This window comes from Callospermophilus lateralis, chromosome 1 (assembly GCF_048772815.1).
Source record: "Callospermophilus lateralis isolate mCalLat2 chromosome 1, mCalLat2.hap1, whole genome shotgun sequence".
In the NCBI taxonomy this organism is placed as follows: Eukaryota; Metazoa; Chordata; class Mammalia; order Rodentia; family Sciuridae; genus Callospermophilus; species Callospermophilus lateralis.
The window spans coordinates 176114054-176137779 of record NC_135305.1 but is presented as its reverse complement, the minus strand read 5'-3'; the positions used below and the strand labels follow the sequence as shown (position 1 = coordinate 176137779).

The window sequence follows — 23726 nt, the reverse complement described above, 5'->3', positions numbered from 1 at the left end:
CCTGCCCCGCCCCTCCACGCGTGCGCGTTCGTCTCCGAGCGCGCGCCCGCACCCGCACCCGCAGTCGGGCCAGCGGAAGTCGAGCCTAGAGGCGGGGCCGTCGCGCAGTGGTGACGTTGTGTTGCCGGCGCGGGCGGGTGACGCGGCGGGGCCCGTTGTCTGTGTGTGGGGCTGAGGGGCCCCGGGGGCGGTGGGGGCTCCCAGCGGGGGCGGCGGTGGGTCGGAAGGGCCTGGACATGGCGTTGAGGGGCCGCCCCGCGGGAAGATGAATAAGGGCTGGCTGGAGCTGGAGAGCGACCCGGGTGAGGAGAGGGCAGGGCGGGCCGCTGGGGGTTGGGGAGGTCGGAGGGGGTCGGGACACGGCTACCTGACCACCACCCCCATCCTCTTGTCTCCCTACCCAGGCCTCTTCACCCTCCTGGTGGAAGATTTCGGTAAGTGCCTCCCCCGCCCGCGCTACCCGTGATGTGGGGGCCCATCCCTGTGCCCTGCCGCCGGGCCAGGGGCTGCCCTTTCCTACCGTTTTCCTTTTCCTGATTGCAGGAGTCAAAGGGGTGCAAGTGGAGGAGATCTATGACCTTCAGAGCAAATGTCAGGGGTGAGTGGCTGGGCCGGTCCTTACACCCAAAGGGCCCGGGACAGGCGGGAACAGTTCGCCTCAAGGGAGGCAGTATCAGGAAATTCAAATTGTAAAATATAACCCACGGAAACTCCCTTCTCCTTGGATGCTCCCCTAATCAAGCTATTTGTTTTCTGTCTTCCCTCAGTGCTTCCCTTTAGGTAGTAGCCCTCCCCCTATCCTTAACCATCCTTGGGGTAATGTTCAGCTGCCTTTTCTGTTCTTGCAACAGGAAGTCCCTTGCAGCAGGAATCCCCAGGTCATACAGTGCCTTTTGTGCAACTGTGTAATTAATTAGTATGTTCTTATTTGTACTGTGGCTGTAATTTCTACACAAAGATCTTCCTGTATTGATTGATTGGTGTAACAAGGCCCTTCCTAGGTGCCCAAACTCAGGGTCTTGTCCTGTTGATGCTACAGAATAGAGGTAAATAGAGAGACTACTATAGGGACTGAATCATTTTCTGGAAAAGAAGATACTAGTGTGGGTGGCTTTATTGAGGCTTTGCCTTGGGGCCCACATTTGAAAATTAGTGCTTAAATTCCTCATCAGACGTAGTATTTGTTCTTGACTTACTTTGTGTTCTGACCTTGTTTCTGGCCTCTTGGTTCCAGCTTTTCTACTCAAAACCATAGATTTCATAAGGAGACTGGGAGGATTCTTGGAGCATCACAGTCAGAGCTTATGTTTGTCTGTACTTGTGGCAGGCCTCTGGAGTGTGAGAGCTCAGGGCCAATTAGATATAGTATCGGGAAGAAGCCAAGGGAGAGGTGGGTTCATGACAGGAGCACTCAAGTTTTGACACAGTGCAAAGGAATAGGGGAAAAAAAGAGGGGAATGCTGATTTCCTTCTGCTCTTTACTCCCCCAGCCCTGTATATGGATTCATCTTCCTGTTCAAATGGATCGAAGAGCGCAGGTCCCGTCGCAAGGTCTCCACCTTGGTGGATGATACGTCCGTGATTGATGACGATATTGTGAATAACATGTTCTTTGCCCATCAGGTCTGCTGGACTGTGTTTGTTTGGAGGGTGGGATGCTGCCATTTTTTTTTTTTTTTAACTTGGAAAAGGGAAGTAGGAAAGGCAGGAGGAGGAGATAGTCAGATTCCAAGGGTTGTAGCTATAGAACCCCCTTGGCAAAAGAATCCAGCTTTTATTAATTAAAGGGAATATTTGTAGAGTAGGATAGTATCTCAGTCCATTCTCCATGTTTCCAGTCACTTGGCGGGTATTGAGTTAGTGCATGTTAAACGAACAAATGTTGGGTAAAGATGAGGGGAATTGATAAGCATTATAGTTCAGATATGACTCCCTGTCTTACCCCCTCTTCCCAATGAATATGGTTTGGGGGAGCTTGGGGTGAACGGTGCTATGTATGAATATTCTTGGTTTCACAGCTGATCCCCAACTCTTGTGCCACTCATGCCTTGCTGAGTGTGCTCCTCAACTGCAGCAACGTGGACCTTGGGCCCACCCTGAGTCGCATGAAGGATTTCACCAAAGGCTTCAGCCCTGAGGTAGGCTGCAGTGCCTTGTATCTGGCCCATTGCTGGCTAGGCAGATTTGATCATCAGGGCCATTAATATTACTACCACTTGGTATATGTGGTACTAGTTAGCTATTTCTTTTTCAGATGGTTGTTGATATTATATTTGATTTGCAACTAATTGTGTAAGGCAGTTGGTTTGTTTTTTTGTAGTACTAGGGTTTGAATCCAAAACCTTAGGACCCTCAGGTGTTTGGGGCCTAGTGACAGGGGGTGGGATAGATACTGAGAATATCTAACTCTAGCCAGGATTTCACCCTGCACTGCATTGCCTGACCAACTCATGACTCCCTGACTCAATCACACTTCTCTATCTCCCTTTTCATCCTACCACTGAGTTATATTCCCAGCCCGATTTTTTTTTTTTTTTTTGTATATATAAGTGACACCATGCCAAAACCTTCTCTTTTGGTACTTTTGTTCTCCAGTATCTTCTGCTTACTGTGCAAGGCCAGTACACCCATTTCTTTGGGGAACCCAGAATTCTCCACTATCCCTTTAGGAAAGTTCATCTATGTTGCTTCAGATTCTGGACTGTCTCTGGAGCTTTGCCCCTACCCAGGACTTCATTTGAAAAGCTATTCTGATATGGCCTTATTTTATCCCTCCTAGAGCAAAGGATATGCAATTGGTAATGCCCCAGAATTGGCCAAGGCACATAATAGCCATGCCAGGTATGTGGGAGCTGTGGAAGCTTATGTAGGGTGAGGGTGGGAGAAAGTGTCTTCTGTTAGGGCCCTGACACTTTGTCCTTCTCTAGGCCTGAGCCACGTCACCTCCCTGAGAAGCAGAATGGCCTTAGTGCAGTGCGTACCATGGAGGCGTTCCACTTTGTCAGCTATGTGCCTATCACAGGCCGGCTCTTTGAGCTGGATGGGCTGAAGGTCTACCCCATTGATCATGGTAGGCACCCTCATCTAGGGGCCTGTTGAATCTCTGTTTACTTCCTGGGTATCTGGGGCTTAGGACCCTCAGGTGCTTGGGGTCAAGTGGCAGAGGGTGGGGTAGATACTGAGAATATCTAATTCTAGCCAAGATTTCACCCTGCACTGCATTGCCTGACCAGCTCATGACTCCCTGACTCAATCACACTTCTCTATCTTCCTTTCCATCCTTGACCTGCCCAAACTCAGGATTTCCCACCTGCTGATTCCTCGTCTTGGTCTCCCTAGGGCCCTGGGGAGAGGATGAGGAGTGGACAGACAAGGCCCGGAGGGTCATCATGGAGCGTATTGGCCTCGCCACTGCAGGGTAAGGATCCCGGAGCCTGATGTGCTATATACTTCTGGAACTGCCCTCTTTGAGATTGTAAATCTCAAGGTCATATACTAATCTGGCAAGAACAACTTTAGATTCTAGGATTCCAACTTCTAGTCTTGTTTCTTGCCTGTGGCTCGCTCTAGGATGGGCTGGGGGAGAAGCAGGCCTTGGCAGAGCCCTGTTTGGTCCAGATGTGCTGGCTCACTTCCTGATAGGACCTGATAAGTCACTGGAGGATACCAACTCAGGTGTCTGGGGTGCATGGTCAGCCACTGCCCACCTGTTGGGGTTGGGCCTATACCTATGGCTGCAGGTGTGATTGCAGGGAGCCCTGCCAGGATATCTGCCTCAACCTGATGGCGGAGCTGGGGTGGGAGCTGCTCTCACAGCTACGGCTGTGACTGCAGGGAGCCCTACCACGACATCCGCTTCAACCTGATGGCAGTGGTGCCCGACCGCAGGATCAAGTATGAGGCCAGGCTGCATGTGCTGAAGGTGAACCGTCAGACAGTACTGGAGGCCTTGCAGCAGGTAGATGCCCCTCTTCTCTGGCCCTGACCCAGCCCAACTTAACTCTCCTTGCCTTTGGTGCAGTGCAGGATCTGTCTCTGATTCCCAAATCACACCCTATTGTGAATCTGAGCTTGAGCTAACCACTCCTTTCCTTTGCTTTCTTTGTGGAACTTGGGAGGGAAGGGAGAATGGCTTCTTATAGGAGGTTGTGGTTTGGCTTTTATTTTCCTGTGAATGGGTAGAACCAAGGCCATTGTGCTCTCTCAGCTTTTAGCTGTCTAGGGTAGAGGCTTGGCTCTGACCTCCTCTGAGCCTTGGATTCTGTTTTCAGTTGATTAGAGTAACACAGCCAGAGTTGATTCAGACCCACAAATCTCAAGAGTCACAGCTTCCTGAAGAATCCAAGCCAGCCAGCAGCAAGTCCCCCCTCGTGCTGGAGGCAGGCAGGGCCCCAGCAGTCTCTGAGGGCATCCACACAGGTACTGGGTGGGGAGTGTTTTGGGGCTTCTTTCCTGAGAAGAGTCATCCCTCGTAACTTGACCTGGGAGGTCCATACATACCAAGTCTTTCTCTGTAGAAGTACTTGGGCAATTGGCAATGCAGAGTCTTCTACCAGAGGCCTGAAGCTCTTTTCACTCAGAACATAGAAGGAGAGTAGTCCTTCTCTAACAGTTATCTGTAAAGGGCTGCCATTACCAGGCCCCTGTACCCTCTATAATGTACCCTTCCTTTCTTCTTTTCTCTAGAGGCCTCTTCTTCCTGCCTCCCTCTTTTTCCCTCTCCTCCTTCTCTCAGTCTTGCTGTGGGACCATGATTTAGAGCTTGCTGACTCCTATTCTCCTCTGGGAAGGGAGGAGAGCAGTGCTATGTTACAAGATTGGGGAGACTGTGGGCTTTTCTTGAGGATCTGACTGAAGGTCCTGCCTATACTCCTTGCCCTGTCTCAGACGGTGCAGAGGAGGTGGCTGGTTCATGCCCACAAGCTCCGACCCACAGTCCTCCCAGCAAACCCAAGCTGGTGGTGAAGCCTCCAGGGAGCAGCCTCAATGGGGTTCCCCCCAACCCCACCCCCATTGTCCAGCGGCTGCCAGCCTTTCTAGACAATCACAACTATGCCAAGTCCCCCATGCAGGTAAGCTGGGTATACCCTTTTAGGATTTCATCCAGGAATCTCTGAGAGGCCATGGTGGTTTCTTAGTGTTTGCCCTCTCCTGGGCCTGGATTGCCAGGTTCCTTGGGGCTTAGGGAGGCAGGGAGAGCTCCTTTAATCTTTAAATCCAGTTACATGGCTGTGGCACTAAACATTTAGGGCATGCTCCTTGGTACATCTGTGTGGGTTGGGTTCTGCTGGTAGAATAAAAGCATGTAAGGGCACTCTAGAAGCCTCTGTAGGCCTCTGTGCAGTCAGTGGATGGCAGCCAAGGAGCGCACCTGGAGGGGCTCAGTGGACTTGGCCTGCAGAGCTATGTTGCTTTTCTCCCCTTTGAGTACTATGCCCACCATAGGTGAACAGCCCCTGTTCATGAATGCCCTGGTCTCTGCTCCAGGAGGAAGAGGACCTGGCAGCAGGTGTGGGCCGCAGTCGAGTTCCAGTTCGCCCTCCCCAGCAGTACTCTGATGATGAGGATGACTATGAGGATGATGAGGAGGAGGATGTGCAGAATACCAACTCTGCCATCAGGTCAGCCCTAGCTCTGTAAAGCTCACCGACTCTAGGCACCTTGGAGCCTGTTCTGAATATTCCAGCCCATGTCTGGGAACGCCTTGATTCAGCATATAACATTGAGCACCTACAGAATGCAAGGCTCTGGGAGAAGCTGGTCTGAAGGGGCTGACTAGGTTCCAAGAAGTTTTTGGTGGGCCTGAGGGAGAGCTGAACACAGGCATATATCAAAGCAGGTCCTGTTGGCATGGTCTTTCTGCTGGGCCTTGAAGGATTGGTTAAGGCAGGAGAAGAGGTTGGAGGGATATAGGAAATGGGGAGGGGAAGATATGGCATAGCAAAAGGCTAGAAGTGAGGTAACTAGAATAGAGGAGGTGTCCAATGAGGACACCTAGCTGCAGCTCACAGAGCCTAGGGTGCCATGCTTGGGGGCAGGGTCAGGCTGTTTGGAACAAATGTGAGTCACTTCAGGGTTGGCCCTTGGGAGACAGGGTGTGTTCAAGCCATGTTGGGTTTAGTCACTGGCCCACTCCCTTTGCTCACCTCTTCTTTGGGTCCACAGATACAAGCGGAAAGGGACAGGGAAGCCAGGGTCATTGAGCAATTCTGCGGATGGGCAGCTATCGGTGCTGCAGCCCAACACCATCAATGTCTTAGCTGAGAAGCTCAAAGAGTCCCAGAAAGACCTCTCAATTCCTCTGTCCATCAAGACTAGCAGCGGGGCTGGGAGTCCAGCCGTGGCAGTGCCCACACACTCGCAGCCCTCACCTACACCCAGCAATGAGAGCACGGACACAGCCTCTGAGATCGGTAGTGCTTTCAACTCACCTCTGCGCTCGCCCATTCGCTCAGCCAACCCGACACGGCCCTCTAGCCCTGTCACTTCCCACATCTCCAAGGTGCTTTTTGGGGAGGATGACAGTTTGCTGCGTGTTGACTGCATACGCTACAACCGAGCTGTCCGTGACCTGGGTCCTGTCATCAGCACGGGCCTGCTGCACCTTGCTGAGGATGGTGTACTGAGTCCCTTGGCACTGACAGGTGGGCCTTGGGCTGACTCACGGCTACTTGGTGCAGCCAGGAGGGAAGTAGGAGGTAGCCAGGTGACCATGAAGTATCCTGTACTCTGACACATCTTATGCCTTCTTCCCAGAGAGTGGGAAGGGTTCCTCACCCTCTGTCAGACCGAGCCAAGGCAACCAGGGGTCCGGCAGCCCAGAGGAGAAGGAGGTGGTGGAAGCCACGGACAGCAGAGAGAAGACTGGGCTGGTCAGACCCGGCGAGCCCTTAAGTGGGGAGAAGTACTCACCCAAGGTGAGCCTCCCTTTGTAATTTTCCCTTCCAGTCCTGGCAGAGGGAAGGGCATAGGCCTGGGTGGTGGGTTCTTGATTGGAGTTTTGGTGTGAAGGTTGGGGTCTGGAGCCAGGTGCTGGGAAGTCTTACTGGGTTGGGGAGTCAGGCCCCATGCATTCTGCTTGCTCACCCCAGCCTTTAGCTGCCTCCCGGTGAGCTTTGATGCTGGCCAGTCCCCCTCAGGTGCTTTGGTGGGTTTTGGCAGGAGCTACTAGCACTGCTCAAATGTGTGGAGGCTGAGATCGCAAACTACGAGGCTTGTCTCAAGGAGGAGGTAGAGAAGAGAAAGAAGTTTAAGGTGGGTAATGTCTCTACTGTCTGGTCCTCTGCCCCCTCCTGAGGGCAGTTGCTCTGAGGAGATGATTTGTGATGCCCTGACCCTTCTTTCTTGCAGATTGATGACCAGAGAAGGACCCACAACTATGATGAATTCATTTGTACCTTCATCTCCATGCTGGCTCAGGAAGGTGAGGGGGCTTACTTCTATGTCTTAATTGGCACACCCTGCTGAGAGTCATGTCTCTCAGATCCTCCTCCCTTAGAACTCTTGAGTAGACTGTGAGGCACAGAGATGTACCTGATGCTGTGGCCAGTTGCTGTGCAACCAGCCACCCACTCAAGAGTCTCTGCCTTCTACAGGCATGCTGGCCAATCTGGTGGAGCAGAACATCTCAGTACGGCGGCGCCAAGGGGTCAGCATTGGCCGGCTTCACAAGCAGCGGAAACCTGATAGGCGGAAACGCTCTCGCCCCTATAAAGCCAAGCGCCAGTGAGGACCGCGGCTCTGACTCTGCAGCCTGCTCTTGCCGTGAGGCCCTCACCAGGGCCCCTCCCTGCCTCACTCCCCGTTTCCCAGTATTACTGAATAGTTCCAGCCAGAGAGCCCAGGCCTTGGGAGTGGGAGCCAGTCCATGTTACCTGTATCACATCCTAGGGCCTGGCAGTGGGCAGTCAGCCCCATAATGCTCAGGAAGCAGCAGCTGGAGTTGGGTCACAGTAGGGTGCTGTGGCTTCCTCCACAGCTGGCTGTGGAGCAACAGGACCTGGCCCTTCTGCCTGGGCAGCAGAATATATATTTTACCTATCAGAGACGTCTATTTTTCTGGGTCCCAACCCATCTTGCCACTGTATTAACATAGCCACCTTCATGACTCTGCTTTCTCTCTTAGCAGCTGTCATCCTTGTAGGCCCAGGTCCCTGCATCACACCAGGGTCACAACTGTAGGGTATCAGCTGGCATTGGATCCTGCTGCCCCAGCTACCCGCCTGTCCCTGTGGTGAGGAAGCCAGGCCCACTCTCTACATTCCTCCTGGGAGAATGCCAAACTCAGGGATGCGGCTGTTGATGAAATGGGCAGTTGCTGGGGTCCAGTTACTTGACTTGAGCAGAAAGAGAAGTGTTTGAACTGTTTGGTGGCCTATAAACTGTCCTAGTTCTAGCTGGGCTTGTTGAGACTATTGTCCACAGCAAGGCTCTGGGGCTCTTTGCCTTCAGTGTTGTGGCCCTGGCTATGGGCCTACCTTGGATTCTTGGTCTCTGTCCCTGGAGCCTGGGGCTCAGAGGAGCCTCTGCCCAGCCCCTCAGTATTACCATATCTCCCTCCTCTTAGGGACAGCAGAGATTGGGCTGCTTGCAGGAGCTGGTGCCTCTCAGCTCTCACTGCTGCACCCGCTTCCTCGGCCTCTGCCAGGCACTCAGGGTGGGGGATGGCAGGATCAAGACAAATCAGTTGGAGTCCCTGTGTTCCCAGAGGGCTTGATGCCAGGGGGTAATGGGCTCAGCACTGCCTCTGGAGCTCAGGCCCCAAACAGCCCTGTGGCCTCTGCCACATGGCTTTGAAGGTGATCCAAACAGGTCCCTTATCTGTACATAATGACTGGGGGGGCTGGCAAGTGTGGCAGCTGCCTCTCTGGGCTGAGCATGGCCTGTCCCTTCTGGCTTCTGTAAATACTGGATCAGTGAATGAATAAAACTGCTACGAAATGATTCCTCTTGTGGTTGCTGGCCTGAGGTATGTCTTAGGCTGGGCCATGGTAGGCATGAGTGATCTACTGGACTTTCTGGGCCCAATGCCTTGTGACCAGAGGGGTAAAGTGAAGTATGCATTGGAACCTCTGGTTCAGAGATCTTTGGAATGCTAGGTCTGGGATGTAGGACCTGAGCTGAGGGGGACTTCAGATGGCCTCTGAGACAAGCTGTACAGAGGACTTGACTATCACCAAATCTGGTGACTTTGTGACCTGGGGATGTAGGGGACTCTGGGTTGAGGAGGCAGGGCTGCCTCTAGTTCTGCCTGATGTGATTCTCCCTGGAAGGGCCCTGGGACCTGGAAGGGTATGTATCTCCCTTTGTGGCATCTGGACAGGTACAGCAGGCCAAAGCTGCCTCTGCCACTCTGCTGAGGCTGCTGCAGCCCCTCACCCCCACACTAGCAGTGGAGCCTACAGAGGGAGCCTCATTCAAGCAGCCAAGACAAGCTGGACTGACTGAAAAATGTGACTTTAATGGCTCTGGCCCTTCTGGCCAAGTTTAGTAGTCCAGCGCACAAAGGAGAGCCACACCACGCTTTATCCAGTGTCGCTGAGGTTGGTCACTGGGGATCTCCACAGCAATGACATAGTTGGTGGAGTGGCCTGTGGTTGATAGTGTTCCTGGAGCAGGCAGGCAAGAGAAGGGGGAGGGTTAGGTCATGCCTTGTCACTGCTAGAGCAGGGATAAGGCAAGAACAAGGGCAATGTTTGGCATATTGAGTAGGGGAGAGGGAGGAGGGGTCCTGGCCCAAGAGGAAGCCTGCCTGAGGAGTGGGTCTGGCTAAGGATCAGGCCTGCACTGATGATTGAAGATGGAGATAGAGGAGAGTTGATGCTCTATTGCTCATCCCCTGATAGACCCAGCCCAGGCTCATTCCTGTTCTGGGCCTTGATTATTCCTGTGAACCCTCTATGGTGTTCTAGAGCTTGTAGGCTCCAGGTCCCAAAGGGGATCTGCAAGGGAGGTGAACAGGCAATGAGTTAAGCCCCTTACCTGCTGCTGGCCTGGCTCTGCACTGGCCCAAACCTTGGCCAGCCTTTCTGTTCAGGTAACTTGGGTCAGTTTAATTGCCTTGGGCTGGATTGGGCTGGGTCAGTCCTACTTGTAGTGTAGGATTCATTCCCTGGGCCTCATACCAGCACGAGTCAGCGTCTTGTAGATTGGGCACAGGTAAAAGTCCTGGTTCTGGACCTTGCGGTTGGGTGTTGGCAAAAGCCAGATTACAGCCATCTCTGTGTATAGCTCCTTGGGCCGAGACTCAGTTAGCTGGAAATCCAGTGGGTCCCAGCGGGCCCCTTCCAGGAACAATCCATGGATATAACACCCCACTTGGGGCCTGGCCTTGAGCTCTGATGGTGACAGGTCCATCACCTGTGATGGGCACACACAGATATCCACAACTTATCAATACTCAGAATTAGGTTTAGGATTTTGGTCAGGAGGCACAAACTCCCTTCTGAGAGCTCTGCCTGCCTGCCTGTCCTTGCTGTTGTAGCCGGTGGTCTGCATTCTGCACCCTGCCCCTGTGAATTTTCTTAGGGTGCATGATCTCTCCTGGCCTGGGTCTTCCCACTTTCCTGCCCAGGGTTGCCCTAACTGCCAAGCAACTATGGCCTCAGTGACCCTCCTACCTAAGCTGTACCCCAGCCTGTTACCTGACCTGGCTCTGACTGTCCCCTGACCTTGAAATCGAAGGAAATAGTGTCAATGGAGATGACGAACTTGCGGGCAAAGTTCTGCAGAGTGCCTGTAAGGAAGGCCTGGGGAAAGAAGAAGCCACTGATCCAGAAGACAGCTGGGATGCCACCTTGGATCCAGGACTTCAGGAAGTCCAGGCGCTGTAACAGGTCCATGACCCATGAGGCCAGTGGCTTGAGTGATGGATAGGCTTTGGCATTCCAGAACTCAGGCACACTGTTGTTGTACAGGCTGGCAGCCATCAGCTCCAGTTGTGAGGACATTACCACCAGCCCTTTGAGTGCCTTGAGTAGGTCTTGTAGTGTCTGTGTGATCACCTGCAGCAGCCGGTTATACCTATGGGGCCAGAAGCAAGGAAGCTGGCTGTGGGCTAGGGTCCCTAATTCAGGGCCAGACACAGAAAAGTAATGGCAGAACATAGAGACAAGAGTATAGAGCTGGATCAGGTGGCCTAGGAACAAATCCTAGCTCTGGCCCTTAGCAAAGTATGACCTGGGATAGTCACTTGTCACTTAACCCTTTCAGAGCCTCAGTTTATGTTGAGAGCCACAGTTTAGTTGGAATGACGCCTGGCATTTTTGCCAGAGGGAATGGTTGAAAGGACCCTGCTCGGGGGATTAGGGCGGATCCTGCTGCCTCGGGCGCCGCTACTTTGGAGTTCCCATTGAGTTCTTGTGGGGTTCTGAGAGAATTGGCACGCAGAGCCCAGTGGAGGAAGTGTGTGTAGAGTGCCGGTGAGAGTTCGGGAATAAAGAGTTGCTGTTTGAACCTACAAGGTTTTTTGGCGGCTCGGTTATTTGTGCCCAGCCAGACTGCAGCAAGTTTACTCATCTATAACATGGGAATAAAAAACAATTGGCTGAGTTAGAGGATAGATGTATAGCACTGGTGTGGCACTGAGCCCATAAGGACTCCTGTTGTCATTTCTCTATAACACAGTAGCCACTGACTCAGAGCTGAGGGTGGGGCAGGAAGAATTACCTAATGACCTCTTGTACTAGCACTGTATTCATTGATTCTTCATATAGCACAGGATATTTGGCTACCACTGATTGCAAGTTGATTGGATTAGGCACCTGGAGCAGAATGTTCTTGGCCGTATCTTCTACTATCTGCAAGGGCAAAGAGACACTAAGGGACAGGGCTGACCTCCTTTAACTCCTGCAAGATTCCACATGCAGAGTCCTCCTCACAGGGGACAGGAAGGATGGTGTAGCCCAATGTTGGCCCTCCCCAAAGCCAGCACCCACCTCTTCCCGGCCCTGGCCGCCGACAGAGGACGATTTGGGCTGTAGCTGGATGATGGAGCCCAGCAGGGCAAAAGTCTCATTCTGGGCAAAGGTGATATTGGCATTGTCATGCAGGCCAAAAATCTCAGGCATATCGTTGAGTGGGAGGCTCTTGATGTAGTTCAGGTAGCCCTAGGAGGCAGGAGGGCTGAACTGAAGGCCCTGCCTTGCTCTATCCCAGCTTTCAGAGTCATCCTCCTTAGGAGCACATCCTAATTGTCATGTCTCTCACTTATCACCCCTGGTAGCAACCATATGCATCTCCCTGTTATTCGTGGGACTGCATGGCCGTTGTGTGGTGTGACCCTTGTTTTCCTCCCAGGCTGCCTCACTGCCATAGAGCTTCCTGATCTTCATTCAGCTGCTCAAACCCAAATGCTCCCTCCTGCATTGGTGCCCACCCAACCCAGCCTTGGCTCATGACTTCTGTCCACTCATCTCAGTAGAGGTATCATGTCCTCAGGGAGCCTTTTCTGACTGCATAGCATGACTCTGTTACCATCTTGGAGGAGCTGCCCCAACTTGCTCTGAGTAATCACACACACAGTGGCTCAAGTGGGGTCCATCTCTCCCCAGAACCTGCTTTTCAGTGGGTGGGGACTGACTCTGCCTCCCTTACCCTGAGATGGTTTCAACAGTGAAAACAAGCCCCTGGACGGCCCTGCCTCTTTTCACCCAGCACTGAGGTGTTCATGATACCCCAGAAACCCAGCCTGGCAAGCCCCCTCCTGCTCAATTCTTGCAGCTGGCCTCACATTGAGGTCATAGGTGGGTTGGATCTGGTGGTAGATGCCCGAGTTACTGTAGACGTGATCGGGGGAGAGTACGGCAGGCTTGTAGTAGTCCTCCAGGATGTTCATGACACAGCGGCGGTCCCAGTCGTCTGTGACGCGACCCCCATAATTGATCTCCCCTGCCGTGTACTTGAGGACCTGTGGGGTGGGTTGGTGAGGACCCCACACAAGTGCCTGGCCCCTGTTCCCAACCTGTTCCTGGCCCACCTTGTAGGGGATGTCCTCATACTCGTCTAGGAACATCTTGAGCTGACTGATGCAGATGCGCAGGTCTCCATCTGTGAACTCGTAGGGGATGTTGAAACCCAGAGGCCCAAACTTACGACGCTCCAGTGCGTTCCCATGGAATAGGCACAGAGACAGCAGCAGGGACTTGAACTCCATCACCTGTGGGAGTTGGGTGGGGGTGGGGTGGGGTGCATGAGGCAAAGAGATGGGGGGCAGGGCTGGCAGACAGACACACACAGAGCATGTCTCACCTTGCGACAGGAATTGAGGAAGTCATCAGTGAGGCTGCTGTAGGACTTCAGCAGGTTGGCCTTGACACCACGTGGTGGCTCAATAGTCATTTTGGAGCCATTCTGCAGGATCGACACTGGGAACTTGTTGCTGGGCAGGCTGGTGAGCCATAGGCGGAAGTCCCGGTGCACCTGGGGGGCATAGCTCCTCATGAACACTGAGACCCAACACCAAGCTCCCTTCTACCCAAGGGGCTCTGAGCTTACCCTCCACCTGACTCCATCTGTGGAGCAGGCCAGGAAAGGTTGCATTGACAGCTAGTTAAGAATATGAGCTTTTGCAAGTCCTAGAGTCACTCTATCTGTGTTGGGTAGCCCTGGGTAAGTCGCCAGGCTATGAGACCCAATAACTTGGTTAATTTAGTCAATGCATGGTGCCTATGACAGTTAATGAGCACTTGCTATGTGCCCTGGGCTGGACGGAGTGTGCAGGATAATCTCATTTAAGCCTTATCAGTACTTGATGGATAGATTATTAGTCCCTTCAGCAAGTCTGTAACAGGCAGCATGGCATACCTTGTCAGGGTTGATGTGCTCGATGAGGCGCTCCAAAGCTGGCATCCAGCTTGGCGCCAGGTGGCAGTTCTGGAAGAAGACCCACTTGCCCCTCTCTATGGAGCTGCGCATCATGGCTTCTGCCCGAGGGCCCTGTGGGGGGCAGAAGCACTGAGTGGTGGGGGAAAGCTGCCCCCCTGCCCACTCTCCTTCTCCCTGCCTAGCCCTCACCTGCCCCTGGCCCAAGGAGATGGCAGAAAGCTTCTTAGAGAACTTCATCTCTTCAGCAAACTTGTAGAGGTCAGCAGCAGGGTCTGTGCCAGGTGACAGTACAAAGATGAGAGGTGTGGTGGAGTTGGACTCTTTGAACACCAATGACAGGTTGGCCGTCTGCAATGACAGGGAGAGATCCTTGGACCACCTGGGGCTGATGAGAGACAGGGACCAGGTCAAGGAAAGGGGGTTCCTGGGGTTCTTGGAGAGGTCCCAGACAGGCTTCCTGGTGGGACCTGGAACCTTCCAGATTCTTTGGGGATGGAAAGGAGTCCTGACCTGGCCAAGTCTGCAAGATAGTGTACCCAGGTGCAATGAGGCCCTTGAGACCCAGGGTGCCAGCACTTGCCTGGGGTTCAATGAAGCGTGGTTCCAGGTTGGTGGCCACAAAGTCCTGCATGGCATTGGTAACCTTGTCCCCACGCAGGCAGCGGAGGACCAGCAGCTTCTGGAACTGGTCCAGGAATTGGTCCCAGATGCCAGGCAAGGGCTGCCTGCAATAGTGCCCACATCTTCCTGAAAACCAGCCTGTGGGAAGCCTCTGACCCCAGGATTCTCCCAGCTGAACAGCAGGGGAGAGTATGGTGTCCCAAGAGCACAGGGTTGAGGGGCACAGGAGAGATGTGGTCATAGCTGCATAGCACCCTGATTGGTCCCTTGGAGTAGCTTCCTGGGCAGGTTCCAGAGGCCTCACCTCCTCCCTGTTCCCATCCTGCCATGCTCTGGAAACCAGCTCACCGGTGGGGCTCAAGGCTGTCAAAGATGACTCGGAATTCTGAGAGGTGCTTTGTGAAATCGAAGGGGAAGGAAGAAAATGTGGGCAGGTTCGAGAGTGCCAAGATATCTCGCCAGGCCCGGTCTGACAGCCAGTCTGGTGCAGGGTTCTCAGTCATGCTCTGGATAGAGCCCCCAGACAGGAGGTAGCGCCATTCAGCCTGGCAGGGGACAGGGCATGTTGATGCCTAGGCTCTGTGGCTGGCTCCTTCCTGCCTCTGGGTCCCCAACCTAGAAAAACTGAGTCAACCTTCAGGATGTTCAGTCAAACAGGTCCAAGTTAGTGTCCCTGCTCTGCTGTTTTCCTGGTTATGTATTCTGTGGGACCTCTTGGTCAAACAGTTGTGGGAGTCTCAGGACTGTCTGTCCCTGGGGATGGTTTCTATGCTCACTGGCTCTAAGAAGGCCTGTGTTCACAACGTTGGTGGGCCACAATTTACCCAGGGTCTCCTGTTGTATTTAACCAAGGAACTGTGTTTTCTTAGGGTTAGGGTTAGGCTATCCCTCAGCTCTTTCTGTGCTCCTGCACCCGACTTTCTCTTTCCATTGACCGGGTTCTCTCAAGCCCACAACAGGGCAGCCCCTCAGGCAGTCAACCCACCAGGCCATCTCCCCGCTTCTCCACCTGGTTGATCTTGCCCTCGTTCATCATGATGCGGACACACAGTAGGAAAGCGAACATCAGCTTGTGCTTCTCAAAGAGGCTGCGGCAGACGTTGCTGTAGAGGCTATAGGTCAGGTAGCGGTTGATGTTGCTGATGCGCTTCTTCAGGTTTTCTGCAGGGCAGAGAGGTGATAGCAGAGTGCAGGGAGAAGGGAGAGGAAGGAAGATCCCAGGATCCAACTCAGTCTAGCCAGTCTCCCAGCAGCCACAGGGACTGTCTGGGCATCTCCTTGGGCAGCTGGTGTTTGCAATAAAGGGTAGGGAGTAGTGAGTGTGTACGTAGGTACCGAGAGGCTGATGGGAAACAGTGCCTGTGAACCCAGGTGTGAGTTTATGTATGTATGTGCCCCACAATGGAAATGTATGGCACATGAGTCCTGTCTGTGTCGGGAATCGGGGAGGCCCATTGTGCCTGTGGTCCCAGGGTTACCTGCCCTCTCTGAGTTGGCAATGCCTGAGAGGAAGATATTGAGGAACCACTCGAGGGAGTACTGGTACATGGGGTCCACATTGGCCAGGTCGGACACACAGAAGAAGAGGATCTGGGTGCGGACTGCCACGGGTATGTATTCCATGCGCGTGAGGTCAATGTCCTTCTCTGTCTGCTCTGCAATCCTGACCTTGGCCTGGGGGTACAGTGGGAGGGGTGTCAAGCCCAGGTAGGCTGGCAAAGAACAAAAACGGAGGTGGATGGGGAGTAGGCCCCAGGCCTGGGGCAGGTGGGGAGGGGCAGGTGGGTGGGCAGGCACTTGCCCACCTGGATCTCAGCAGCCTTCATCTTGGAAGCCTCGAGCACTTTGATGAGCTCCATGTCATCCACAGGGTTGCCCTCAGAGGAGCTGAGCCGGTACAGGATCTGGTCTTCAATGTCCTTGAGCTCCTGACGCATCTTGGCATTACTAATAATCAGCTGGTTCTTGGCGTCCTCTAAGTCGGGTCGCTCCTCAGCCACTACCTGTCCCAGTAGCTGGTCCTCTAGGCCGCTGCCAGGGGCAGGAGAAACCTTGTTTGTAATACCTGGTGAGCCCCAGACAGCTAGTTTTGAGCCTGCTCACTTATCGACTTGTGCTCCCAGAACTCCAAGAGCCCAGTGTCCTTGTCAGTGTCAGACTAGGAGGCCTGGCCTCCATCTCAGGCTGCAGGGGTGGTACAGAACCTGCCTTTAGAGCAAATGGTTCTCAGTAAGACCTCAGGTGGCAGCCTGGAATCGCAGCAGGAGCTGACCAGTTCATGTTGGGGTCTCTGAACAATTCTTCCTCAGCAGGAGGGGGCTGTGGGTGACCAATATGGACAAACTGACTTGAGGAGAGGTTCACAGTGGCCATCAAACGGAGGCCTTAGCACAGATGCTTCATAGGTAGAAACTTTGACAGGAACGAGGGCCAAAAACCTTGGAATGCCAGAGGGACTGGGAAGAAGCTGGTGGGGCTCTAAAATGGGAAAAGACTCCCCTCACCCCCACTAGCCAAGTCCCAGCCTGGGGGTAGCCAAGGAGCAGCTGGGTAGGAGGAGGCAGAGCTGATGCTTGGAGATCCCCAGTGGGGGCTTACCTGGGTGACAGGGTGAAGTTGATGAGGGTGAGTTTAGTGGAGATCTCGGGCGTGTAGTGCGGGTTGGGCAGTTTGGTGGTGATGTACATCCTGAAGTCCTCATGGTAGGGGATCACTGTGTCCCCCAGCTTCATCACTGTGTTCCCCTGTTGCTTGTACGTCTGTGGACAGGCAGGTGCATGGGGCCTGAGTTCACCAGCATGGCACAGACAGCTCCTTGTCCAGGCCTATAGCCCGTGGGCATCCTCCCCGCACTGGCCCACCTGCTTGAGCAGCACGGGCTCTAGGGCTGGGTCTAGTTCCTCGCCCACGTTCTCCAGAAGGCACGGCTTGCCAAAGCGGATGGCATTCTCCATGCTGCGCAAGAAGTCGCGGTCACTCAGCTTGAACACATCCAGCCCACTGTCTTTCTCCTGGAGGGGGAGGGGGCAAATTGGGACTGAGTTTGAGACTCAGCTGCCCCTCCATGTGCTCAGCCCAGCCAGGGTGGGATGGCAGTCTTGGTTGGCGGGCTTATACCATGTTCTTGATCCATTTGTTGGCCTGGCTCTGGGGGTCAATGAAGTGGGTCCAGCGCTGGGAGAACTGGTTGATGACCCCATTCTCCACTGATAAAGTGTCGTTTGGGAGGCCAGCAATCTGCGGGAGACCGGGTACCAGACTGAGCCAGTGCTGTCTTACAAGCAGGGTCACCTGGGGGCATTGCTGCTCCAACCTCATGCTTTGACTGTAGACTTCTTACTCCTTATTTCAGCCCTCAGATGTGTGGGGCAGGGGAAGCGTGGGCAAGGTCTCAGTCCCCAGGGCGCCTGCCTCTCCCCTGCTCCTGGGCTGGCTCCTGATGCCCTCTTCCACTGGGCCTCTCTGTCCTCATATCTACGGAGTCCTTGATACCACCTTCACAAAGCCCACCCGTTGGCCATCCTGGTGATTGCCTCTGCCAATAGCCTTTCAGTTCTCTCCTTTTGCCAACTAAACTTCCCCTTCAGGGTTTACTTTAGACATGACTACTTCTTTTTTTTTTTTTTACATATTTTTTCTATTTGTTCTAATTAGTTATAAACAACAGTAGAATGCATTTTGATACATCAGACATAAATAGAGTAAAACTTTTCATTCATCTGGTTATACATAACGTAGAGTTACACAGGTCATGTAATCATATATGCACATAGAGTGTCTGATTCATTCCACTATCCTTCCTACCCCCATACCCCCTCCCCTCTCTTCACTCCCCTCTGTCTAGTCCAAAATACCTCTATTGTCCCCACCTCCTTGTGAATTAGCATCAGCATATCAGAGAAAACATTGGCTTTTGGTTCTTTGGGATCAGCTTATTTCGCTTAGCATAATATTCTCCAATTGCATTCATTTACCAGCAGATGCCATAATTTCATTCTTGTTTAAGGCTGAGTAATATTCCATTAAGACATGACTTCTTTCAAGAAACTTTTCTTAAACCTTCCCCTGGACACTGCTCCTCCACCCTATCCCAACTCTTTTTTTTTGCACCTGGGATTGAACCCAGGGTGCTCAATCACTGAGCCACATCCCCAGCCATTTTCTAAAATGTTTTATTAGAGATAGGCTCTTGCTAAGTTGCTTAGAGCCTCCGTAAGTTGCTGAAGCTGGTTTTGAACTCATGATCCTCCTGCTTTAGCCTCCCGAGTTGCTGGGATTACAGGTGTGTGCCACTGTGTCTGACCACTCTTCTACTCTTAAAAGTCCCCCTTAAGCCCTCTCCTCCCATTTAGCTAGCATCTGTGTTGCACCGCCTAGTTTTCTCCTCTTCTCCTGTCCTCCACCCTCTTGCCAGATCTGGCAAGGATCTGGGGAGACACCTCTGAACCAGATGCCAGAAAAGAGGGTGTGAATGAGTGAGACAGGAGGTTCCTGCCCTGCAGCCCCGTCAGGTCACTCCTGCCTTCTGGGGCCAGTACCTGCCATGAGCGGATCTTCACAGGGTTCCCCAGTGTCCCAATCAACGAGGGCTCGGAAGAGTGCGGGACTTTATGTTTTGTGAGCTGCTGGATCCACTGGTCATAGAGCGCTGTGCGGTACTGGCCCTGGAAGATGCCTGACTCAGGATCGCTGCACTAGACAGCCCTGGTACCCTCCTCACCTCCTGCTACACCACAGTTCTGCACCCAGGTCAGAACTCGGATGTGGAGCCAGGGACTTGCTTCAGGCAACTTGGGGATTCCACAAACCTCATCCTTCATCTCTGAAACAGGGGTAACACTAACACCACCCACCTGTACAGGCAGCTGGGTGGACTAAATGGGACCCAAGATGAAGCATTTAGGGCAGAGCCTGGCACACACAGTTGCGCCTATGTGAGCTCTCATGTTCCCACTAGGGCCAGCCCCACAGGGTGGCTATTCTATGCAGTGCTGTGTCCCCAGAACTTGGCTCAGAGGTCTAGCCCTGCAGGCTGCCCTCTGGGAGGTGAGACCTTAAAGGAGGGTCTCTTTGGGAGGTGAGGCTGGTCAGAGGCAGAGCTGGAGGCTCCTTACTGTAAAGGGGCCCAGGTAGGCCACAAAGCCGGCAGCCGCTATCATATCACCAGAGATGTTGTCAAGCATGTTCTCCAGGTTCTCCACCGTCTCCTGCCAGCGCACCCTCTCATCCGACAGTCCATTGATGAGCTGCAGAGGTAGCACCACGGGAAGGTTCTGGGATGCTAGGATGGGGGTTGGGACTGGCCCTGCCCACTGCAGCTACTGAGGTTGCTAAGACAACCCAGAACCCCCTGGCCCCTGTCGGGAGGCACACACCTTGTCAGCCCGATTCAGTCGCTGCTCACACTGATCACACTTCACTTCCAGCTCCTCCTTCTTGGCGATGCATTCTCGGTACTTTGCCTGCATGGTGGCGATGCCCTCCTCCACCTCCCGCAAGCGCTGCTTGGCCTCTTCCAGGATCTTCTGCGTCACCTCCAGATCATCCTGGGCCTCCCGCAGGGCTTGCTGCAGGCAGAGGATGCAGGGGTCAATTTGCCAGCAAGCACCTGGGGCGGTGGGTGAGGGGGAGCCAGTTCCGCACCCGCTGTACTTGCTCCTCACCCGCTTGGGCTCCACAGCCTTGGCCACAAAGTGGTACTTGTGCATGGCGCGCACCCACTGGCAGATAGAGGTACAGGCCTTGGACACCTTGGCAATGGCAGCTGGCTGGAACTCCTCATTGTCAATATATGGCTGGATGGCCTTGATCACCACATCCCCAATGTTGTCCTGGGATGGGAATCAAGACCTCAGAAAGCAGCTCGGTGGCAGGGGAGGGGCTCTGCCGGGACACACAGATCCTGTTTCTATTTCCTATGCCCTGTGCAGTACAGTGCCCTTCTCCTTAAAGAGAAAAGAGCCCAGAAAGGCTGAGCGAACAGGAAATGTCAGTGTTCCCAGAATTTCACATGAATTCTTCAGAAGCCTCAAGGTCTGATCATATACAAGTCCCCATTTAAAAACAAAATGAAAGTCAAGCGTTCTTTCTTGAGGACAAGAGCACCAGGAGGTGTGGAGAAGAGGGAAGGGTTCTGATGCCCAACCAGGTCCCAAGAGCTTCCCACACCCTGTGGCTCTTGTCCCACCTGGGGAGAGGTGAACCCTGGTAGTTCACAATGCACCTAGGAAACTGCATTGCTAAGGAACTCCCAGAGGTTTGAGCTTGGGGCAGGTCCAGGGGAGCCTGAGCCCTGGCCCTGAGCACTCCTGGCTGGATGCTTCTTTCAGAGAGGCTTAATTAGGCCTCTGGGTCTCTCAGAGGAATGGTGTAGCCAAAAGGGGGTCCAGTGGCTGCTGAGATGGCCCACTGTCTCCATTCTCTGAGCTCAGTGTGAGGGATGTCCAGTCCTTGATCCTGGCACCTGGTGGTCAACAGGCAGCTGCCCTTGACCAGTTTCTGGGCTGGAGAGAGTTCCTCTAAAGGGGGCTGCAGGCTCCAGGCAGATCTAACCATGGCACAGTCCTTGAGAGAGCACTTACACCTGGGTACTGAGAGCCCCACATGGACAGACAGAGAAATCCAGAGACACATAAGGGAAGTTGAAGCTCAGATGCTGAAGCTGAGGAAGAGAGCTGATTGTAGAGCACACAGTGAAGGTCTTGGCCAAGGCCATGAGGATCCAGGAAGGAAAGAGCATGAAAGGGAATCTTTAGACTGTAGAGCCTTGGAGTGACTGTGGGTGACATCCCATGGGCCCCAGCGAGCCTACCCTGATCCCTGTTTCCTCAATGTCCATCTGTTGGTGGGTTTGCTGCCACTCTACCAGACAGAGAGCTCCTCAGGGCAGGCTCCATGCCCCATGGTCCCACTCATCATGTGGCCCACAGGGTGCTACTGGTGGGGACAGGGAGTAGGCAGAGAGATGCAGCTCCCCACATGCTTCCCTGCTCTGTTGGGTCCTGTCCTCACCCCCTAGCTGTCCCATGTGCCTGGCATGTTCACCTTGTCAAACTTGAAGAGACTCTCTAGGAAGCGACCTGGGTCCTGCAGAAGCCCCTTGCCTGGCTCCCAGTAGTCATCCACTTTGGTGCCTGGTTTCTCTCCAGGTACCTTCTTGGGCTTGATACCTTTCATGATGCACATAGCTTCTATGACCAACTTCACGCCTGGGGGTGGCCGCTGCATGGCACGCACCTGTAGGCCAAAGCATGACGTGGTGAAGGGGGAGGTCCATTATTGAGTGGTTACCCCAGACAGGAATTCTGTCAGAAAGAATGGGCCCTGCCAAACAAGTCCCTATTGTCACAGAGCCAAATGCATGCCCAAAGATTCTCTGAGGTCAGATTCAAGCCTGTGGCTCCCTGGGGGTTGGCAAAAGGTGGGAAAGCCCAGCAGCTGGGGTCTAGCCCTCATTCTGCCCACCTCCTGACACATGGCCTTCAAGAGATATGCAGAGGGAGGGCCCAGAAACACCACCGGACCCAAGAGGACACCAGAAAAGAACACAAGAGTGAGTACCAGCCGGGCACAGTGTCGCACACCTGTAATCCCAGCGGCTCAGGAGGTGAGACAGGAAGATCCCGAGTTCAAAGCCAGCCTCATCAAAAGCGAGGCACTAAGCAACTCAGTGAGTCCCTGTCTCTAAATACAAAATAGGGCTGGGGATGTGGCTCAGTGGTTGAGTGTCCCTGAGTTCAATTCCCGGTACTGCACTCCCCCCCACAAAAAAAAAGAGTGCATGCCAGGTGGCACCCCGCTGCTCACCTCAGTCACATCACTCTTGTTGAGGTTGCGCAGGCTGGCCAGGGCCGCATCCAGGGCTGGGAGTGCCTCATTCAGATCCTTCTGAGCATCATCAGCAATAGCTTGTGCTTTTCTGGCCTTCTCGTTGGCCTTTATCTCCTCCGCCTGCACTGATTTCTGGGTCTCCTCGGCAATGGTTGTATCCGCCTGGGGATGGGAGACAGGGGGAACCCAGCTGGTGGCCCGTGACAGGGACAGAGCGTGCTCTCCTTCCTTTTCTCCCCTTTGTATCTTGGTCTTCCCAGAAGGAAGGAAATGAGAATTGGGATGTCCTGTTCTCCAAGGGCCCTCGCGGTTGTGACAGGTCATAGAGATCTGGGAAGGCCAGCTGCCCCTTCCGCATCCCGAATCCTCACCATGGGGCTGGCTGGGGCTCCAGTCCAGCTTTGAGCATACCTGCCCCTGACAAGGTCCCTTCAAGTACAACAAAGAAAGGCACTCCTCCTACCTGTCTTCCGGGAAAATTTTGCAGTATCCTGACTTGGTAGAGCAGGGCTCTGGGCTACTGCCTGAAAACTTTCATAATGAATGTACAAGTGTGATGAGGTTTCGAGGGAAGTTGGGGCCCTCAAAGGCAGGCCCTCCTGTTGTGCAGAATCTACATGTCTGCCAGTACCCTGCCACTCAGTCTGTGTTGGGTTACTGGTGTTGTTTGGGTTCATCTGCCTTGCTCTGTTCTGCCCAGCAGGCAGAACTGCAGTTACTGTCCACAGGCTTCCCCCATACCCACCTTGTCAAGGCCACTCTTCATCCCTAGCCCAGGGAGCACCTACCATAGGATAAGTTCTGACCAACCACTTGCCAAATAAATGGGTGACTGCCAAATAGGGAAACTGAGGCACACGAAGACTAAATAACTTGAGGAAGTCGGGTAGCTAGTGATTTGGTGATTGGAGATGCTGAGCATCTTCAGACAGAGCCAGGCATCGAGAGGGTTGCGGGGGGAGGGTCCTGGAGCACTCCTAACCTTGATCTGCTCCATAGTGAGCACAGTGTCCCTGGCAGCCTCTTCCAGCAGGGGACGCATAACCTCTAGCTCTTCCTGCATCTTGGCTACATCTTCAGAAGTCCGCAGTAACTGGAGGGTGGGGGAAACAGAGGGTAAAACAGGTGTGACAGGGGTGAGAGAGAGAGAGAGAGAGAGAGAGCACGCCAGGTCTGGAAGATCTGGAAAGGGCCCTGTTGGGCCACCCCCATTCCTGAGAGGGGGGCCATAGCAATTTCAGTGACTCCCACGTTGCTCAGTGGACCCCAAAGTAAGGTGCCCAGTCTCCCAAGAATTTGCGGGATAGCTGCTTTAGCCTCATCTTTGGCTGATAACTTTTATTCTTTCATGGAGGGAGGGAATCACCTGTTTAAACACTGTGGGCTGCAGTTTCAAATGCTGGGTCACCCTGGCAAACACCCAGCAGGCAGAAACTACAGCTACTGTCCAC

The 23726-nt window shown here is 53.6% G+C and overlaps 2 protein-coding genes across 3 annotated transcripts in view; one reads left to right on the top strand and one right to left on the bottom strand.

The window, feature by feature from the left end:
* The first annotated feature begins 133 nt into the window (after positions 1-133).
* Positions 134-8943, top strand: Bap1 (BRCA1 associated deubiquitinase 1). 2 transcript variants are annotated; one of them, XM_076831999.1, is made up of 17 exons: positions 134-302; positions 405-434; positions 544-598; positions 1491-1623; positions 2019-2138; positions 2780-2841; positions 2928-3070; positions 3340-3418; positions 3889-3958; positions 4272-4419; positions 4888-5072; positions 5488-5621; positions 6166-6644; positions 6757-6917; positions 7162-7254; positions 7351-7423; positions 7596-8943. In XM_076831999.1, the coding sequence occupies exons 1-17, from the start codon at positions 266-268 to the stop codon at positions 7727-7729; spliced, it is 2136 nt and encodes a 711-aa protein (XP_076688114.1). In that variant the 5' UTR covers positions 134-265; the 3' UTR covers positions 7730-8943. The 2 variants fall into 2 exon arrangements, with proteins under 2 accessions (XP_076688114.1, XP_076688044.1); XM_076831929.1 differs by having other exon boundaries at positions 3835-3958.
* Positions 8944-9486: 543 nt separating this feature from the next.
* The window catches only part of Dnah1 (dynein axonemal heavy chain 1), a 66642-nt gene continuing 52402 nt past the window's right edge, over positions 9487-23726 (bottom strand). Inside the window, exons 53-77 of the mRNA XM_076856263.1 lie at positions 23258-23368; positions 22252-22437; positions 21490-21681; positions 20109-20276; positions 19821-20012; positions 19560-19691; positions 18984-19109; positions 17563-17682; positions 17307-17456; positions 17044-17204; positions 16251-16476; positions 15924-16119; positions 15455-15606; positions 14794-14990; positions 14405-14549; positions 14014-14172; positions 13804-13935; positions 13249-13419; positions 12977-13156; positions 12731-12907; positions 11937-12107; positions 11668-11798; positions 10671-11022; positions 10125-10359; positions 9487-9608 (exon numbers count right to left, since the gene is read on the bottom strand). Coding sequence (XP_076712378.1) covers positions 9487-9608; positions 10125-10359; positions 10671-11022; positions 11668-11798; positions 11937-12107; positions 12731-12907; positions 12977-13156; positions 13249-13419; positions 13804-13935; positions 14014-14172; positions 14405-14549; positions 14794-14990; positions 15455-15606; positions 15924-16119; positions 16251-16476; positions 17044-17204; positions 17307-17456; positions 17563-17682; positions 18984-19109; positions 19560-19691; positions 19821-20012; positions 20109-20276; positions 21490-21681; positions 22252-22437; positions 23258-23368 — 4284 coding nt within the window. The remainder of the gene's footprint in view (positions 9609-10124; positions 10360-10670; positions 11023-11667; positions 11799-11936; positions 12108-12730; positions 12908-12976; positions 13157-13248; positions 13420-13803; positions 13936-14013; positions 14173-14404; positions 14550-14793; positions 14991-15454; positions 15607-15923; positions 16120-16250; positions 16477-17043; positions 17205-17306; positions 17457-17562; positions 17683-18983; positions 19110-19559; positions 19692-19820; positions 20013-20108; positions 20277-21489; positions 21682-22251; positions 22438-23257; positions 23369-23726) is intronic.